We start from the raw sequence: 21,082 nt of genomic DNA, 5'->3' as shown, positions 1-21,082 counted from the left end.
ATCCACTGGTCATTGTGGTCGTGCATGCCAGTCTCAGGATGTGTCGCCATTTCCCTCTTTTGTGAGTCAGGGTCTTCATGTCACACTTTCAAGCATCCTTGAAGTGGAGCTTTGGGCACCCCATTGGTCATCTAGCCCCGGCTACCTCACCATACAGAAGGTCCTTGGGTATGTGACCGTCTTCCATCCTGCAGATGTGTTCAATCCACCAAAGCCACCTCTGTTTGATTAGAGCCAACACACTTAGGAGGACTGCCGCATTTGTGATTTTGTCCTGCCAGGGTGTGCCCATAATGTGCTGCAGACAGCGAAGATAGAAATTATTGAGCTTCTTTTCCTGGTAGCTGTAAGTTGCCCATGTTTCACAGCCATACAGCAAGGTGTTGAGAACACAGGCCTTATAAAGCATCAGCTTGGTCCTAAGAGTCAGCTTAGTGTTATCCCATGTGCATTTCGTGAGTCGGCCAAAGGTGGTACCTGCTTTCCCTTTGCGTGTATCAAGGTCTGCATCAAGGAACAGATTGTCTGTAACCATGGACCGAAGGTAGCAGAATTTGCTAACATCTTTCAGTGGGGTGTTATTTAGTGTGATCAGGGGCATAGATGCAACACCTTGTCCCATGACCTTGATGATTATAGTCAAGAAGAACAAGTTACAGGCATGGGACAGGCAGTCCATGAGACTTTGTAGCTGAGTTTCCTTGTGAGCGACTAACGCAACATCATCAGTGTAGACAAGTTCTCTGGTCAGGATGTGATGTGTTTTTGTCTTTGTTTTCAGCCTTGATAGATTGTAGAGCTTGCTGTCTGACCTAGTGTGCAAGTAGACTCCTATATCTGCAGGAAAGGCAAAGGTCAGGAGAGTGGAGAAGAAGATACCAGAGTGGGGCTAGGACACAATGAGTACAGTAAATATGTTAGAATAAAAGCGCGTTGATGCCATGTGAGTCCCAATGCTGGCACCACAGGTTCCTGTCACGTGAGTCTCATACTTGCAATGGCTCAAAGCAGTGGCTGGAAAAACTAGTTGTTTTTTTTTAACCTGGTCTTCTTGGCATCAACTCATAGTCAGTCCCAGCCAGTTGACCTTTGGGTTGCAGCTGGCTGCATGAGCCCTATATGTACTGCCTAGATTGAGTCTTACACAGGAAAGTTCTTTCTGGTGGCGGGTTTGGACCGAGAAGTGTTCAGTTACATCTCCTGGAATAAATGTTGATGTTACTTCATATGTTTTTTTGCTGTTTTGCTGATTAGGCTGTGGAAAACTTTGTCAACTCCTGCGCAGGTTGGTGTGTTGCTACTTTTATTCTGGGTATCTGTGATCGCCACAATGACAACATTATGCTGAAAACCACAGGCCACATGTTCCACATAGACTTTGGAAAAATTTTGGGGCATGCTCAAATGATTGGAAGCATGAAAAGGTTAGTGCACTTAACTTGTTCTTCAGGGTATTATGAAATGTCATGTATCAACTGTGGCTCACTGGGAGCATTCTTGCCTATGACTCAGTAAGTAGTGGGTTCAAGTCTCCCTCCAGAGACCTAAGCCCACAATATTAATTGATAGTCCAGTGTAATACTGAGGGAGTGCTACAGTGTCTTTTGGGTGAGATGTTAAAGTGAAGTGCCATCTAGCTTCTCAGGTGGATGTTAAATGTTCTCAGGGCACTACTTGAAAATGAGCAGGAGAGTTCTCCCTGGTGTTCTAGCTGATATTTATCCCTCAACCAACATTACTAAAACAAATTATTTGGGGATTTATCGCAGTGCTGTTTGTGGGATCATGCTGTGTGTTTCATGTATTACAACACTGACTACACTTCAAAAGTACTTTCATTGCTGTAACGCATTTTGGGATGTCCTGAAGTCATGAAAAGTGCAGACTCATTTATCATATCAAAAAATATAATTTTTATTTGTTAATTAAAAACAGTACAGGCATTATCTTAATAAGGGTTTGTCCATCATTTCAACTAGGGATCGTGCTCCTTTTATATTTACTTCTGAAATGGAGCATTTCATCACAGAAGGTGGAAAAAATGGGGCTCGTTTCCAGAGGTTTGTGGACCTGAGCTGTCGGGCATACAACATCGTCCGACAACACACTCAGCTTTTCATGAACCTACTGGAGCTGGTAAGCGAGAAAAGGCAGTTTGAATTTGATGAATTTATTGGTCCAGGGAGAATAGAGAAGAAAATTTCTGCTTGTTTATAGAGAGCACAGGGGTTTGGGGCAGAATTCCTCCATTTTTAAAAACCCCTTTAAATACTGGTAGGTGGCCATAAGTAGTTCTTCAGCCTGTGGTCTGCAACCATCCACCACACCGCCCCCAAGCCACCCCCACCCCCACAACCTCCCCTGCCTTCTCCCTGCACATTTGGGGATTTTCTGGGCTGCCCTTGGCGATTCTGCCCATTCTCTCCTTATAAGACCTGGAACCAGGGTGCAGGTTCAGCCACCTGGTTGCTGCAACACAGCTCGGCTAACTGGGGAGAGAGCAGAAGTTGGGAAGGACAGAGATGGAGCCCCAAATCAGAGCACTGGGATCCCAACTAAACAATCAAAATAAACATGAGGAGATTTTCAACTCACTGCCACGCACTTGTTCTCTGAAAAACAAGGGGCCAGCAGCTAATATTTGGGGGTGGGAGTACCTCTATTGCCCATTGATACCCAAAGCTCACCTGATGCAATTTTCAGATGGGCCTATAAGGGGCAATTGGGCCTCAGGCTGCTTACCAATACAAATCCAGTGCTACTCTGTTACTTGGACCCCCGATTTCATGTCCAAATGGGTGGAGTGTGCTGTGCTAGGCAATGGACAGCCTAGCCAGTGGTCCTTTAAGGGGCCACTCAAAAAAGTGCCCAGGAAATGTTTCATTTTAATTTTTGTTCTGCTCCTTCTGGGCTATATAAAACTCCAATCTACTGCTGGCCCATTCAAGACCATCCTTCCCTCCTTCCCAATCCCAGGATCACCTCATTCCCTCAGCAATATCCGCCATGTCAGCTTGAGAGCCAGCTCACTTCCCACCCTCCCACAACTAACTAGCAGCAGTGGGCACCCAACTGCTGTTCGCAACTTAGAATGAAACTGAAAACCCTTATATCTTCTTACAAGCAACAGCTGAGAGCTGGTGTCTGCATAACTCAAAGACCAAAAATCAAGAATCAATCAATCTCAACTGGACACATTTTTCTTCAGCAGTACTTTGGCAATCAAACAGATGTTCAGGTGCTTTTCTGATTTCTCCATCCTATTTTCCATACTTGTTATCAAAGCAAAGCAAAAGCTCTACTTCAGCACAGCCATTATAGTTGCTTATATTTGAATGTTCACAACATTGGAAGACAGAAAGTCACTCTTGTACTAACTCTGCGACAGGCTAACATTCTGCTCCCATGGACTACAGAAAAGCAGACCAATAACACTGCAGATAGATGGCTGAGCTGCCATTCAGAAGACCCAAGCTAATATCCCAGCCTTGCTTGTTGAAGTGAGTTAGCTTTTGTAAACTAATTTTGCAGCTACTATGTAGAACAGCTCATACACTGAAGAGAGTCAACCAGCAACATCATGCTAAGCCAGCAACAGCATGCGACCTAATAAGAGTGTTCATAGCATGACCGTGGCATTATATTTTGGTCAGTCAGGTGTCTGACACAAATGAAATTGATTACCATCCTTAAACATCTCTAAAACAACCTATATAACTTATATCAGTATACTTTCCATTTGTCCAATATGGTGTGTGCACCCTGTTCCCATAGAGTCACAGACTGCCTACCTATACTTAGGTGCAGGAACCTAAGTCCTAAGGACTTCCAAGAGTGCACTTAGAGACTTCTTAAAGTTAATGGGCTAAAACCAGGCATCTTATCAGCACAGAGCTTTGGTAAGCTTCCCACTGGTTGTCTAGTTAGGATCATCCTTCCCATTACAACAGTGGCCTGCAGGATTATCTGAAGCTGGGTGGGAAGAATCTCAGGCCCTGAGGACAGGTCTACCCTTCCAGATACTAATGGTGAACCAGACTTAGACTATTTGAGTCTGACCTAGCACATACATGAGACTACCAAGTCTGTCACAGAGGATTGTACTAATCTCCCTTTAGTCAGCATACTAATCTTGAGGCCAACTCAACCCGAAACACAACCTGAATCCCCTCTCCTGATAAGTGATATCGATGACCTTTCCAGAATGAAGATAAGGCAGAGAAACATTCATTTTAAATGGTGTTATTGAGCCAGAACTTGGTGAAAAAAATGTGAGTGATGAACAGTGTTATTAATATGCAAATCGGCCAGCAAATTCATGAGATTAAGTGATACGCAGTGAATTGTGAATCTCCAGAACTTGCAGGTCGAATTACGTAGCTCCACCATTTGCGTCACACAAACAGCATCTCGCCCTTAGACTCTCCTTAGGAATTTGCTGGATTTGGACATTAATTATCTGTTAAACTCATCGCACGGTTAAGTTTAGTAATTAACAGCATAATACCTCTTTAACAGTGTGATAATAGTTAATGATTGCCAATAAAGCTCTTTGGCCCAGAAAGTGAATAATTTAAACAGTAGAGTCTTGTTCCTTCAGGTAGTGAGTTGTCATTGGAGATTTGAATGCTTTTTTCTTTCTTTTCCTTTCCATCTCTTTTTTCTGTCTCTTACATTCACATTGTTGGTCCCATCATTCACTAAGTTCCCAGATGCCCCATTGCCCAAGCCATATGGTTATCAGCTCATACTTCCAACAAGTTATCACACAAATTATATTCGAGCTGAAGGGCGCAAGAAAAAGTCTAATGTCATACGCCACAAGTTCTGAGTCCGTCTTCAGGCCCCACAATGCACTAAGAATAATAAAGATTCATGGATCCAAATCAGCCAAACAAATGAAGGCCCTGGACACCTCTCTGTGAAAGAAGAGCAAAATGCCACAATTCCAGGATTCGAGGGTCACTCAGTGCAAAGAAGTGACACTGTCTGTAATTAGTGTTTGTGACACTGACTCTATAATTTAATAATAACAGACCTTCCATTCTTGTCTGCTTCAGATGCTGTCAGCTGGACTTCCTGAGCTGGCTGAAGTCCAGGACCTGAAGTATGTTTACGATAACTTGCGACCAAAGGACTCTGATGCACAAGCCACCTCTCACTTCACAAGGTTGAAAGCTGGGCTTTTGATTTTCCCACTTACTTTCCTACTAATTCCAGCTTGTTCTATGTCTAAATTCAACTCTGATACTTTTAATAAAATGAGTTTGTACCGCAGGCTGCATAGACAATTACATTAATGCATGACCAGTCAGCTTTATAATTAACACAGTAAAATGGCAGAGAAATGGAACAAAAACAGTCAATGGCTGGGACCATGCATCAAGGTGTCTAGGATCACATGGCAGGAATGCCCCCCCCCCCCCCCCACCGCAGTCAATTATGCAAATGAAGCAGGAATGCTGAGAAATATGCAAAAGAATAAATGTTGCATAGACATGGATTATGCAAATTCATACTTTACAGTCAAATATTTTTAAAAGAAAACTGTCTCAGCTGAACAGAATCATTGAGACTCAAGTATGATAAATGGAACTTCGAGCAGTATGTTAATAAGTGGAGCACTCTGTTTTAATGGAAATGGTAATAGCTAAGATTTTACACTTCCATTGCTGAAAAAAATCATGATTAATACATTTAAATGCGATCTATATTGCAGGGCTGATCAACCATTTGCAACCATGAATGAAGAACCATTTGCAGCTCTTCTGTGGCTGAAATGCTCTCCCCACATATTCAGTCCTGTTTAGTGCAGATTAATAAAGGATCCATTCAACTACAACAGAACAGGCAGCCTTCTTTCCATTTACCATATATATTGAATTGATTCTAATATATTAACCATTTACCACTGCTGTCTAGTAAGTGATGTTATCTTGAGCTTTGTGGTAAGTCACCATTGAAAATTGAGATCCGGAACTTGATTGCAGGAAATACAGGATTTGTAATAATCTGAGCAAAACCATTAGCAACTCAAAATCTCTCCACTGTGCAGAAGTCAATGCAAAACATTAATATTTATTCGCCATTGACATCACTGAACAGAATACATAAAATTCAACTGAACTCACAATGCACAACTATTGGAAGTAAAATCCAGGCCAGTGTTGTGGGCAGTGTTGTTCCTGTGGAGCTTAAGGTGTTTATTGGATGTTGATCATGTTTAATTTTCTATGACACTGACCAGTGAAATTGATTTCTTGCACCTACAGCTTGATAAAAGAGAGCCTAAGAAGTCTACCTGTGAAAATTAATTTTGTCGCCCACATCTTGGCACAGATGAAATTGGCAGGCCCAGATGTCCATGCAAGCCTGTCCTTTGCACCAGAAAAGTACACATTACACACAGACGGTCTAATAAGTAGTGCGTTAGTGTGTGGTTATGAGAAGAAAATTGTCCCTCATAAGGATTACGTAAGTACTATGGAGATTCAGACATACGCTTAATAACTGGCTTGACACCAAGCTTTAAGATAGCAATTATGCATCTAGGAAAATTCTTTCTGAGAGCGCCTCACATTTTTAGATTTAAAAAGAAACTACTCACTATCCATATTCCCCATCTTTTAGAAAATCAAGGTAGATTTGCAGGGTGCAGTTTTCCTCCCTGTCACAGAGCCTCACTCGATGGGAGTGCAGGTTGTTGAACATAAGCCTGATTCAAGGCAGCTCTTAAATTTTCACCCATACCTTTATCAAGGGAGGTTTGTGCCAAGAATGGAGCTCCGTAAAATATACCCTTGTACTTTTAAGTGGTTTGCAATTCTTGTCTCACTCCTTGCAGCTATAAAGATCTCACTTCTGTTAATGCATGCAAATTCAGCAGCTACACTAGTCAAGTTAACTGCTTGTCAGCACTTAGCTGTAGCAATGAGTGTTTAATGTTCTTTGGTATCCAGGTTCACATGTGGCTTCAACGGTCTTGGTGAAGCCTAGAGTAAAACTGAGTCCGTTGTTAATTTAAACTGAGATAGGGGCTGCAATGTATACTATCCACAAGACACATTGCAGCAATTTGCCAAGGCTTCTTCAACAGCATCTCCCAAACCCAGAGTCTCCATCACCTAGGAGGACAAGGGCAGCAGGCACATTGGGAATACTATCATCTCCCAAGTTCCCCTCCAGGTTGCATCACAACTTGGACATATATCACCACTGCTTCACTGTCATTGGGTCAAAATCCTGGAACTCTTTCTCTTTCAGCATTGTGGGTATGCTTACACTGCATTGGACACAACAGTTCAAGAAGAGGGCCCATCATCACATTCTCAAGGCAATTAGGGATGAGCAATAATCAAAAGTTCATAAGAAATAGGAGCAGGAGGAGGCCTTTTGGCCCCTCGAGCCTGCTCCACCATTCAATAAGATCATGGCTGATCTGATTGTGGCCTAAACTCCACTTTCCTGCCTGCCCTCAATAACCCTTGACTCCCTTGCAGATCAAAAATCTGTCTAACTCAGCCTTGAATATATTCAGTCACCCAGCCTCCACTGCTCTCTGGGGAAGAGAATTCCAAAGTTTAATGACCATCTGAGAGAAGAATCCCTCTTCATCTCTGCCTTAAAAGGGAAACCCCCTCAGTTTGAAACATTTGCGCCTCACATGCCAGGCAATGACCATCTCAAACGAGAGAGAATCTAACCATCTCCCCTTGATGTTCAATGGCATTACCATTACTAAATCCACCACTATCAACATCCTGGGGGTTACCATTGACCATAAACTGAACTGGAGTAGCCACATAAATAACGTGGCTACAAGAGCAGGTCAGAGGCTGGGAATTCTGCGGCAAGTAACTCACCTCCTGACTCCCCGAAGCCTGTCCACCATCTACAAGGCACAAGTCAGGAGTGTGATGGAATACTCTCCACTTTCCTGAATGGCTACAGCTCCAACAACACTCAAGAAGCTCAACACCATCCAGGACAAAGCAGCCCACTGATTGGCACCCCATCCACAAACATTCACTCCCTCCACCACAGACGCACATGGCAGCAGTGTGTACCATCTACAACATGCACTGCACCAACTCATCAAGACTCCTTCAACAGCACCTTCCAAACCCAAGACCTCTACCAACTAGAAGGACAAGGGCAGCAGATGCATGGGAATACCACCACCTGCAAGTTCCCCTCCAAGCCACACACCATCCTGACTTAGAACTATATAGCTGTTCCTTCACTGTCGCTGGGTCAAAATCCTGGAACTCCCTTCTTAACAGCTCTGTGGGCGTACCTACACCCCAAGGACTGCAGCGGTTCAAGAAGGTTGCTCACCACCACCTTCTCAAGGAAAATTAGGGATGGGCAATAAATGCTGGCCTAGCCAGTGACGCTCACATCCCATGAATAAATAAAACTGTGCCCCCTAGTTCTAGATTCCCCATGAAAGGAAACATCCTCTCAGCATCCACCCTGCAAAGTCACCACAGAATCTTATATGTTTCAATGAGATCGCCTCTCATTCTTCTAAACCCCAATGAGAATAGGCCCAACCTGCTCAACCTTTCCTCATAAAACAACCCGTTCATTCCAGGAATCAACCTAGTGAACCTTCTCTGAACTGCTTCCAATGCATGTATATCCCTCCTCAAGTAAGGAGACCAAAACTGTACACAGTGCTCTAGGTGCAGTCTCACCAAAGCCCTGTACAGTTGTAGCAAGGCTTTCCTACTTTTATACTACATCCCCTTTGCAATAAATGCCAACATTCCATTTGCCTTCCTAATTACTTGATGCACCTGCGTGCTAACTTTTGTGATTCCTGTACAAGGACACCCAGATCTCTCTGTACCACAGCATTCTGCAGTTTCTCTCCATTTAAAAAGTATTCTGAATTTCAGTTCTTCCCGCCAAAATGGACAACCTCACATTTTTCCACATTATCCTCCATCTGCCAAATTTTTGCCCACTCACTTAACCTATTTTAATCTCCTTGCAGACACTTTGTGTCCTCCTCACAATTTGCTTTCCTACCCATCTCTGTATTATACTCAAATTTGGCTACAATACACTCGGTCTCTTCATCCAAGTCATTAATCTAGATTGCAAATAGTTGAGGCTGATCCCTGTAGCACTCCACAAGTTACAGTTTGCCAACTTGAAAATGCCCCATTTATCCCGACTCTTTGCCTCCTGTTAGTTAGCCAATCCTCTATCCATGCTAATATATTAGCCCCAAAACCATTAGCTCTTATTTTGTGCAGTAACCTTTCATGTGGCACCTTGTCAAATGTCTTTTGGAAATCCAAATAAACTACACTGTTTTCCCTTTAGCCATCCTGATAGTTACATCCTTAAAGAACTCTAATAATTTTGTCAAGCACTATTTCCCTTTCATGAAACCATGTTGACTGTGCCTGATTGCATTATGATTTTCTAAATGTTCTGCTACTACTTCCTTAATAATGGATTCTAGGTTTTTCCAAATGACAGATGTTAGGCTAACTGGCCTATAGTTTCCTGCTTTCTGTCTCCCTCCTTTCTTGAAGAAAGGTATTACAGTTGCAGTTTTCGAATCCGCTGGGACCTTTCCAGAATCTAGGGAGTTTTGGAAGATTTGAACCAATGCATCCACTATCTCAGCAGCCACTTCTTTTATGACCTTAGGATGGGGACTAGGGGACTTGTTAGCTTTTGGTGCCATTAGATTTAGAGTCATAGAGTTATACAGCACAGAAACAGGCCCTTCAACCTATTGTGTCCGCGCCGGCCATCAAGCCTATCTATTCTACTCCCATTTTCCAGCATTTGGCCCATAGCCTTGTATGCTATGGCATTTCAAGTGCTCATCTAAATACTTCTTAAATGTTGTGAGGGTTCCTGCCTCTACCACCCCTTCAGGCAGTGTGTTCCAGATTCCAACCACCCTCTGGGAGAACAAAAATTTCCTCAAATCCCCTCTAAACCTCCTGCCCCTAACCTTAAATCTATGCTCCCTAGTTATTGACACCTCCGCTAAGGGAAAAAGTTTCTTCCTATCTACCCTATCTATGCCCCTCATAATTTTGTATACCTCAATCAATTCCCCCCCTCAGCCTTCTCTGATCTAAGGAAAACAACCCGAGCCTATCCAGTCTCTCTTCATAGCTCAAATGTTCCAGCCCAGGCAACATCCTGGTGAATCTCCTCTGCACCCTCTCCAGTGCAATCATATCCTTCCTATAGTCTGGCGACCACAGTACCTTTTTTCTAGGGATAGTGATTGCTTTAAGTTCCTCCTTCCCTTTTGCCTCTTCATTTTCTGCTATTCTTGGGATGCTTTTTGTGTCTTCTACTGTGAAGACAGATACAAAATATTTCTTCAAAGTCTCTGCCATATTCTTGTTTCCCATTATTCTCCAGTCTCATCCTTTAAGGGATCAACACTTACTTTAGCTACTCTCTTCCTTTTTATATATTTGTAGAAGCTTTTACTGTCTGTTTTTATATTTCTTGCCATTTTACTCTCAGACTCTAATCTCTTTATTTTTAGTCATCCTCTTCTGGTTCTTAAAATATTCCCAATCCTCTGGCATACTACTAATCTTTGCAGCATTGTATACCTTTTCTTTCAATTTGATACCATCCTTAACTTCCTTAGTTTGGCACAGAGGGTGCATCCTTCTCATAGAGTCTTTCTTTCTCAATGGAATGTATATTTGTTGCATGTTATTAAATATCTCCTTAACTGTCTGCCACTGCTTCTCTACTGAGGACTGAGATGAAGAGAAATTTTTTCACCCAGAGAGTGGTGAGCCTGTGGAATTCGCTACCACAGAAAGCAGTTGAGGCCAAAACATTGTATGTTTTCAAGAAGGAGTTAGATATAGCTCTTAGGTCTAAAGGGATCAAAGGGTATGAGGCGAAAGCGGGAACAGGTTACTGAGTTGGATGATCAGCCATGATCAGAATGAATGGCTGAGCAGGCTCGAAGGGCGGAATGGCCTATTCCTGCTCCTACTTTCTATGTTTCTATGTTTACTGTCTTACCTTTTAATTTATTTTATTCCACTTTAGCCAACTCTGTCTTCATACATATACCCTCTCTGCACTAACGCTTTGTTTTTCACCACACCATTAACATACCATTTGCCTTTGATCCATGACCTTCTGGTCAGTTATTCTCTGTCACCTTGTCCTATCAACACCTTCTCTTTGGTTATCTTTTGCCCCACCCCCACTTTACTTGCTTAAAACCCATTACATTTCTAATATTTGCCAGTTCTGATGAAGGGTCACTGACCTGAAAGCTTAACTCTGCTTCTCTCGCCACAGATGCTGCCCGACCTGCTGAGTATTTACAGCATTTCTTGTTTTTATTTCTGTCTTCATACAATTGCCTTTATTTAAGGTTCAGACACTAGTTTCAGACCCAAATTTCTCACCCTCAAACTGAATTTGAAATTCCATCGTTATGATCACTCTTGCCTAGAGACCCCTTTACTATGAGGTCATTTATTAATCCTGTCTCATTACACATTACCAGGTCTAAAATAGCCAGCCCCGGTGATGCCAACAACATCCATATCCCAGAATGTATTTAAAAGGCATTTGTTGCCCTGCCGCCTAGACCACCCGAGACTGAACACATATCCTGGCAGCCAGATGCCAGGCACCAACACTTTATTTTCTTTCTGTTGCCAATGCTCTCCAGTCCCTCTCCTTGATGGATATGGTTCCATAGGCAGCAGCTGCCTTGAAGTGCCTTTTCAAGTGGCATCATTCATGAGGGGCTTCAATAGCAGGGCATTGGACTGCCAGGTCAACACAGCCAAGCCCAACCTGTCCTCACCAGTCACCTCTACACACGGTGCCTTAGCTAGCAGGTATACCTTAACCGTAAACAAGGATTTTCCCCTCCCTAGTGAAAGAGCACTGAGGCCAAATATAGCATTGCTGCCATTTCCCAAGCTGCAATCAACCAACATGGCACAAACTGGTAATCGAGCCTGCAGCCTTTTCAACCTGTATGATTCACCACATCGGGTGATTAATTCACCAGCTTGAGCCATCAGCAGATATGGATGCCAACTATCCAGGATTGTCCTGGAGTGTCCAAGAATTGAAGAATGATCGGTACAAACAATGTAGGAGAAAAATCATTAGGGCATTAAAAGAAATTGTGCTTTTTGCATTTTATTAATTATATAAACATATTGGCGATGGGGGAAAAAGGCTGTTTGACTTTAAGATTAATCCAATTGGATAATCAAAAGAGTCCATTCACTTTGCAATTGGCTGAGAGAAGACAGTGTGCCTGGAGGATGGACCAAATGTGGGAGGGTAAGGGTCGAATGGTTCTAGGTGGGAAGTCACGTGATGAAACCTCCAGGAATATGCCCAAAGAGTTGGTAACCCTACCAGCAGAGATCATATTACCACAAATTGTTCACAAAATCTTTTGGGCATAAAACGTAATACATATTAGAATAACAATATTTCACCCCAACACAGCTGAAGTAAGCTGACTTGAAGTACATTAATTCCACTCACATAGTCCCATGTTTATTGAACCTCTCTGGAACATAAAAGGGCCCACTTTCCTCGCAGGCAAATCGTAAACCTTTTTGACTTGGCTTACGATTGACCCAGTAAATTAATTAGCTGCAGATGAGGAGCTGTACACTCCAGTGTGGTGTTTTAGAAAATATATTTCCCCTTTTAATACATCTGGGGAACTCTGGAAATGCAGTTATTTTGCAAACAAACCTCACAGCAAGCTGAGAAATGCTGATAACTAACTGAAAAATGCAAATAGGCCTGGAAGGTTGCATTTTATCAACCTTTAAATAGCTTGAGAGATGCAGAAGGCTCCTACCACACAATAATTCAGCTTGAAATTGTACAGGAAGAATCTCTGATTTTCCTGTGCATCCAGCTACTCAAGTATTTGATCTCATTTTAGTTTTACAAGATACAAGTGGAACGAGAAGGACAGAGTGAGGCAACCTTCATTGAAAGACGCTTCAACCAATTTGATGAACTCAACAAACAGCTTCTCTGTTGCTTTCCAGCATTGGAGTTACCCAGGTAAGGAAGGACTGGTGATTAATTAGCTCTGCAACTGCTGCTCTGTTTATATACATATATAAAGGCATTTTGTTTAAAGTATAACACTCCCCAACCCCACCCTGACAGTGGGGCAGCCCCTCACCCTCGTTCCATCTCCAGCCTGTCAGTGGGACTGTCTCTCAACCCCTTACTATTATTAGGTAGCTTTTTGAAGGTCTAACTCTGCTATGCTTTGGCATGTTATGGTAAAATGGAAGCCATAACAATGGAAACTCTTGCATTTTCCAGGAGATTTCACAGGGTCCAGTAAGGGGCGGGACCTCCTCGAACCCTTACTTAGGCACCTTGTCATAAGGGGCGTACCAAAGACAGGAATTCCCAACACAGAGAGCTCTCATGCTTTCGGCCTACAAGGGAGTTAGTGCAAAATCAGAAACTAGTATAACAAGATGGAAAGGAGTATGCTGGCCTCCAATCCCAGCACGATCCAGGTTGGGATCGGAGTTCTGAACCACTAAGGCAAGGGGAAATAATTTGTTCAATAAGGAGTGGCCTGGAGGGTCCCTCATTTACATTTTTTGAAAGGAAGCCCTCCCCCAGGTGGCTACTTGTGCCACACTGTATGGCCTGTTCTGGCAGGTGGCCCCTCTAAGACAGCCTTTAACTGAGAAAGTCAATTTGTGAAACTATTACTTCCAACTCCTTTCCTGCCCAGTGCATAGATCCAATCTGGTGGATAGTTTCTCTTTTAGAAATCATGGCATTAACTTTCCTGCTTTCTGTTTAACATTTCCAATCACTGCCATTGAAAGAATACTTGGGTTTTTCAACTGGATGAGTTCATATATAGGATTTTGTAAGCTTCAATTTTGGAAGTTTTGCCATTTAAGGCTTGCTGACAGTTAGGTGTTTTTCACACTACTGATGACTTAACAACTATTTAACCAGTTAAGGAACAGACAAGGATGCCAATGTAGTTCTGGACTGTAGGCAGCTGTAGGGAATTAAGCACAGCCATGAACTTGCACAGCCTATTTACAAACCTGTGGCATTGAAAAAAGAGCAAGAGGGTAACCAGGGAAAGGGTTGGCCCACTCAAGAACAGAGGAGGGAATCTATGTGTGGAGCCAGAGGAAATGGGCGAGGTACTAAATGAGTACTTTGCATCAGTATTCACCAAAGAGAAGGACTTGGTGGATGATGAGCCTAGGGAAGGGAGTGTAGATAGTCTCAGTCATCTCAATATCAAAAAGGAGGAGGTGTTGGGTGTCTTGCAAAGCATTAAGGTAGATAAGTCCCCAGGGCCTGATGGGATCTACCCCAGAATACTGAGGGAGGCAAGGGAAGAAATTGCTGGGGCCTTGACAGAAATCTTTGCATCCTCATTGGCTACAGGTGAGGTCCCAGAGGACTGGAGAATAGCCAATGTTGTTCCTTTGTTTAAGAAGGGTAGCAAGGATAATCCAGGAAATTATAGGCCGGTGAGCCTTGCATCAGTGGTAGGGAAATTATTAGAGAGGATTCTTCGCGACAGGATTTACTCCCATTTGGAAACAAACAAACTTATTAGCGAGAGGCAGCATGGTTTTGTGAAGGGGAGGTCGTGTCTCACTAATTTGATTGAGTTTTTTGAGGAAGTGATGAAGATGATTGATGAAGGAAGGGCAGTGGATGTTATCTATATGGACTTCAGTAAAGCCTTTGACAAGGTCCCTCATGGCAGACTGATACAAAAGGTGAAGTCACACTGGGATCAGAGGTGAGCTGGCAAGATGGATACAGAACTGGCTCTGTCATAGAAGACAGAGGGTAGCAGTGAAAGGGTGCTTTTCTGAATGGGGGGATGTGACTAGTGGTGTTCCGCAGGGATCAGTGCTGGGACCTTTGCTGTTTGTAGTATATATAAATGATTTGGAGGAAAATGTAGCTGGTCTTATTAGTAAGTTTGCGGACGACACAAAGGTTGGTGGAGTTGCGGATAGTGATGAAGATTGTCAGAAGATATAGCAGGATATAGATCGGTTGGAGACTTGGGCGGAGAAATGGCAGATGGAGTTTAATCCGGACAAATGTGAGGTAATGCATTTTGGAAGGTCTAATGTAGGTGGGAAGTATACAGTAAATGGCAGAACCCTTAGGAGTATTGACAGGCAGAGAGATCTGGGCGTACAGGTCCACAGGTCATTGAAAGTGGCAACGCAGGTGGATAAGGTAGTCAAGAAGGCATACGGCATGCTTGCCTTCATCGGTCGGGGCATAGAGTCTAAAAATTGGCAAGTCATGCTGCAGTTGTACAGAACCTTAGTTCGGCCACACTTAGAATATTGCGTGCAATTCTGGTCGCCACACTGCCAGAAGGATGTGGAGACTTTGGAGAGGGTACAGAAGAGGTTTACCCGGATGTTGCCTGGTCTGGAGGGCATTAGCTATGAAGAGAGGTTGGATAAACTCGGATTGTTTTCACTGAAATGACGGAGGTGGAGGGGGCGACATGATAGAGGTTTACAAAGTTATGAGCGGCATGGACAGAGTGGATAGTCAGAAGCTTTTTCCTAAGGTGGAAGAGTCAGTTACTAGGGGACATAGGTTTAAGGTGAGAGGGGCAAAGTGTAGAGGGGATGTGCGAGGCAAGTTCTTTACACAGAGGGTGGTGAGTGCCTGGAACTTGCTGCTGGGGGAGGTGGTGGAAGCAGGTACTATAGCGACGTTTAAGTGGCATCTTGACAAATACATGAATAGGATGGGAATAGAGGGATACGGTCCCCGGAAGTGCAGAAGGTTTTAATTTAGGCAGGCATCAAGATCGGCGCAGCCTTGGAGGGCCGAATGGCCTGTTCCTGTGCTGTACCTGTGCTGTACTGTTCTTTGTTCTTTGAAGGATTTGCTTTCTTGTTTCATCAGCCTGTGAGTTTTGAAATCAGAAACAGTCATTCATAATTAACGTGTTGAAGACTGGGTGCTGGAGTAGTTCGTACTGAAGACTCTATTTCAATTAGTTTCTTGTTTCTGGCCTTATTTATAATGATTTATTCAAAGAATGGTGTAAAGATAAACCCAGCAGCCTCAGGCCAGTCAGTTTAACCTTGCTGATGGGGAAGCTTCTAGAAACAATAATTCGGGACAAAATTCATAGTCATTTGGGTAAATGCAGGTTAATTAAGGAAAGCCGGCACAGATTGGTTAAGGGCAAATCATGTTTAACTAACTTGCTGGAGTTTTTTGATGAGGTAACAGAGCAGGTTGATCAGGGTAATGATGTTGATGTGCTATACATGGACTTCCAAAAAGCATTTGATACAGTGCCGGACAACAGACTTGTGTGCAAAGTTATAGCTCATGGAATAAAAGGGACAGTAGCAACATGGATATGAAATTGGCTGAGTGATAGGAAACAGAGTAGTGGTTAATGGATGTTTTTCAGACTGGTGGAAAGTTTGTAGTGGAGCTCCCCAGGGGTTGGTTTTGGACATTTGCTTTTCCTGATATATTTCTCACTGGACAGCTACCGCCCGTTAAAGACCAGTTCTCCGAGGAACTCCATAATATCATTAGTAGCATTCCCAATACCGAGCATTTGTTCCTGCTGGGGGACTTTAACGCCAGGGTTGGGGTCGACCATGACTCATGGCCCTCCTGCCTTGGGCGCTATAGTATTGGGAGGATGAATGAGAATGGACAGAGACTGCTTGAGTTGTGTACCTATCATAACCTCTGCATCGCCAACTCGTTCTTTCACACTAAACCCTGCCACCAGGTTTCACGGAGGCACCCAAGACAACGTCGTTGGCACCAGCTGGACCTCATCATCACAAGGCGAGCCTCTTTAAACAGTGTTCAAATCACACGCAGCTTCCACAATGCGGACTGCGACACCGACCACTCCCTGGTGTGCAGCAAGGTTAGACTCAAACCAAAGAAGCTGCATCATTCCAAGCAGAAGGGCCGCCCGCACATCAACACTAACAGAATTTTTTATCCACAGCTGTTACATAAGTTTCTAAATTCACTTGAAAAAGCCCTTCAAAACACTCCTGCAGGGGATGCAGAGATCAAGTGGGCTCACATCAGAGATGCCATCGATGACTCAACAATGAACACCTAAGGCAAACGTGAGAAGCAGAATGCAGACTGGTTTCAATCTCACTTTGAAGAGCTGGAACCTGTCATAGCCACTAAGCGCATTGCACTGCTGAACTACAAGAAAGCCCCCAGCGAGTTAACATCCGTAGCACTTAAAGCAGCTAGAAGCACTGCACAAAGAACAGCCAGGCGCTGCAGAAATGACCACTGGTAACACCTATGTAGTCGTATTCAGCTGGCCTCCGACACCGGAAACATCAGAGGAATGTATGATGGCATTAAGAGAGCTTTTGGGCCAACCATCAGGAAGATCGCCCCCCCTCAAGTCTAAATCAGGGGACACGATCACTGACCAACACAAGAAAATGGACCGCTGGGTGGAGCACTACCTAGAACTGTACTCCAGGGAAAATGTTGTCAGCGAGACCGCCCTCAATGCAGCCCAGTCTCTTCCAGTCATGGATGAGCTGGACGAACAGCCAACAAAATCGGAACTCAGTGATGCCATTGATTCTCTAGCCGGTGGAAAAGCCCCTGGGAAGGACAGCATTACCCCTGAAATAATCAGGAGTGCCAAGCCTGCTATACTCTCAGCACTCCATGAACTCCTTTGCCTGTGCTGGGATGAGGGAGCAGTACCACTGGACATGCGCGATGCCAATATCATCACCCTCTATAAGAACAAGAGTGACCACGTTGACTGCAACAACTACCGTGGAATCTCCCTGCTCAGCATAGTGGGGAAAGTCTTTGCTCAAGTCGTTTTAAACAGGCTCCAGAAGCTGGCTGAGCGTGTCTACCCTGAGGCACAGTGTGCCTTTCGAGCAGAGAGATCCACCATTGACATGCTGTTCTCCCTTCGCCAGCTACAGGAGAAATGCCACGAACAACAGATGCCCCTCTACGTCGCTTTCATAGATCTCACCAAAGCCTTTGACCGCGTCAGCAGACGTGGTCTCTTCAAACTACTAGCAAAGATCGGATGTCCACCAAAGCTACTAAGTATCTTCACCTCATTCCTTGACAATATGAAAGGCACAATTCAGCATTGTGGCGCCTCATCAGACCCCTTTCCTATCCTGAGTGTCGTGAAACAGGGCTGTGTTCTCGCATCTACACTGTTTGGGATTTTCTTCTCACTGCTGCTCTCACATGCGTTCAAGTCTTCAGAAGAAGGAATTTTCCTCCACACAAGATCAGATGGCAGCTTGTTCAACCTTGCCCATCTTAGAGCGAAGACCAAAGTATGGAAGGTCCTCATCAGGGAACTCTTCTTTGCTGACAATGCTGCATTAACATCCCACACAGAAGAGTGTCTGCAGAGACTCATCGACAGGATTGCGGCTGCCTGCAACTAATTTGGCCTAACCATCAGCCTCAAGAAAATGAACACTATGAGACAGGACGTCAGTAATGCTCCATCCATCAATATCAGCGACCACGCTCTGGAAGTGGTTCAAGAGTTCACCTACCTAGGCTCAACTATCACCTGTAACCTGTCTCCCGATGCAGAAATCAACAAGCGCATGGGAAAGGCGTCCACTGCTATGTCCAGACTGGCCTAGAGAGTGTGGGAAAATGGCGCACTAACACGGAACACAAAAGTCTGAGTGTATCAAGCCTGTGTCCTCAGTACCTTGCTCTACCGCAGCGAGGCCTGGACAACGTATGTCAGCCAAGAGCGACGTCTCAATTCATTCCATCTTCGCTGCCTCCGGAGAATCCTTGGCATCAGGTGGTAGGACCTATCTCCAACGCAGAAGTCCTCGAGGCGGCCAACATCCCCAGCATATACACACTACTGAGTCCGCGGCGCTTGAGATGGCTTGGCCATGTGAGCCGCATGAAAGATGGCAGGATCCCCAAGGACACATAGTACAACGAGCTCGTCACTGGTATCAGACCCACCAGCCGTCCATGTCTCCGCTTTAAAGACGTCTGCAAACGTGACATGAAGTCCTGTGACATTGATCAGAAGTCATGGGAGTCAGTTGCCAGTGATCGCCACAGCTGGCGAATAGCCATAAAGGCGGGGCTAAAGAGTGGCGTGTCGAAGAGACTTAGCTTTTGGCAGGAAAAAAGACAGAAGCGCAAGGGGAGAGCCCGACAACTAATTTTATCTGCAGCGCCTGTGGAAGAGTCTGTCACTCTAGAATTGGCCTTTATAGCCATTCCATCGCTGCTTCACAAACCACTGACCACCTCCAGGCACTTTCCCATTGTCTCTCGAGACAAGGAGGCCAAAGAAGATATATATTAATAACCTAGACCGTGGTGTGCAATCTATTAATCTGCTTTGAAATGTCCAATTGTCCCAGCCTTGTCATCTTTTTGGGGAGACAGTTCTAGATTTCACTACTGTTTGTGTGAAAAATGTATTCTGACATCACCCCCAAATGGTCTAACTCTAATTTAATTTTAAGGTTCTTCCCTTTTAACAGTACTGATGGTCCCATACAGAAGCCTATGTGAATTGACCAATTGGCTGCAGACAGTCTCTGTATAATCAAGGCTGTAATGTCTTTGAGAGTAAATCTGATTCCAAAACAGTTATAATCCAAATCATAAAGTATCTTTGTTGATTTGTGTATGATGATTGGGGACCAGTTTAAATTATGCCACTTAAGGGGTGTGTTTAATTTCAGGTGATAATTCAGATGCATATTAGTAACTGGCATTGGATTCTTTACTGAATTATTCCCTGTCTTCATGTTACCAACTCTATTCTTCAAATTTCTCCCAATGTACTCATATCTTTTGCTGACAGCTGTTTTATTTTTAATCCGTTCTCTTCGCCTGCCCCTTTCAAAAAAAAATGCTTGCCATGCAGCTTCCCAGCTGACACCTAGCAATACAACGGGGAGTCATACTTAATCACACACAATCAAATATAAACCTTGATTAATCCACAGTAGCTTCCCAGCATCTTGTCATCAAGTAATCATTTGGATTCCAAATTAGTGTATTGCTGAGAATGCTCATTTTGACACAACCATTGGGAAATAATGGAAATATAAAATGTACTAGTACTGGAATGCCAGTTATATGTTTACTAAATATCAGCTTGGCTCAGTTGACAGCAGTTTCACCTTTGTATGTTCAAGCCCAACTCTAGGACTGGAACATGTAGTCTGGGCTGACATACTAGTCTGTACTATTGAAGGAGTGCAGCATTGATGAAAGTGCCAACTTTCAGGTAAGGCATTGAGAACCAAGACATCTTCTGCCTGTTCAGGTGAATGTTAGATATTTCATGTCAGTATTTGTAGAAGAGGGGTTCTCCTTAAAACATTCTTCCCTCTACTAACACCATGAAAGGAAGATTAACAGGCCATTCATCTCATTGCTGTTTGTGGTACCTTGATCTGTGCAACACTTGCCCACATAACAACAGCCATTGCATTCCAAAGTGATCCATTGTATGTGAACTAGTTTGAGACACCTCTTAAAAATACAACAAGGTGCAATGTAAACACAAGTCTTTGCTTTTAAGTTGGATTGAAGGTGCAGTGGGTTAGCCCACTGTACATTCAGCTCTGTGATGTGGATTCTATTCCAGCCAGACTAATGAAATGGAAATAAAAGCAAAATACTGCAGATGCTGGAAATCTGAAATAAAAACAAGAAATGCTGGAAATACTCATCAGGTCTGGCAGCATCTGTGGAGAGGGAAGCAGAGTTAACATTTCAGATCAGTGACCTTTCATCAGAACTGGCAAATATTAGGAATGTAATAGGTTTTAAGCAAGTAAAGCAGGGGTGGGGCAAGAGATAACAAAAGAGAAGATGTTGGTCGGACAAGGTCACAGAGAATAACTGACCAGAAGGTCCTGGATCAAAGGCAAACGGTATGTTAATGGTGTGGTGAAAGACAAAGCGTTAGTACAGAGAGCATGTTAATTGACAGAAAACTGCACAGCCTGGCCCCAAACACAAACAAGAAAAAAAC

General features: G+C 43.8%; 1 protein-coding gene across 2 annotated transcripts in view; it reads left to right on the top strand.

The window, feature by feature from the left end:
• The window catches only part of LOC137384681 (phosphatidylinositol 3-kinase C2 domain-containing subunit gamma-like), a 202,914-nt gene that overhangs the window by 145,497 nt on the left and 36,335 nt on the right, over nt 1-21,082 (top strand). Inside the window, exons 24-29 of one of the 2 annotated variants that reach the window (XM_068058946.1) lie at nt 1,255-1,424; nt 1,980-2,136; nt 5,061-5,170; nt 6,273-6,474; nt 12,947-13,071; nt 20,238-20,329. In XM_068058946.1, coding sequence (XP_067915047.1) covers nt 1,255-1,424; nt 1,980-2,136; nt 5,061-5,170; nt 6,273-6,474; nt 12,947-13,071; nt 20,238-20,310 — 837 coding nt within the window. In that variant the 3' untranslated portion in view covers nt 20,311-20,329. The remainder of the gene's footprint in view (nt 1-1,254; nt 1,425-1,979; nt 2,137-5,060; nt 5,171-6,272; nt 6,475-12,946; nt 13,072-20,237; nt 20,330-21,082) is intronic. The other variant, XM_068058945.1, reaches the window with a different exon arrangement.

The sequence above is a fragment of the Heterodontus francisci genome, chromosome 27 (assembly GCF_036365525.1).
Source record: "Heterodontus francisci isolate sHetFra1 chromosome 27, sHetFra1.hap1, whole genome shotgun sequence".
In the NCBI taxonomy this organism is placed as follows: Eukaryota; Metazoa; Chordata; class Chondrichthyes; order Heterodontiformes; family Heterodontidae; genus Heterodontus; species Heterodontus francisci.
Note: the sequence above shows the minus strand (reverse complement) of the source record. Positions and strands in the feature narration are given on the sequence as shown.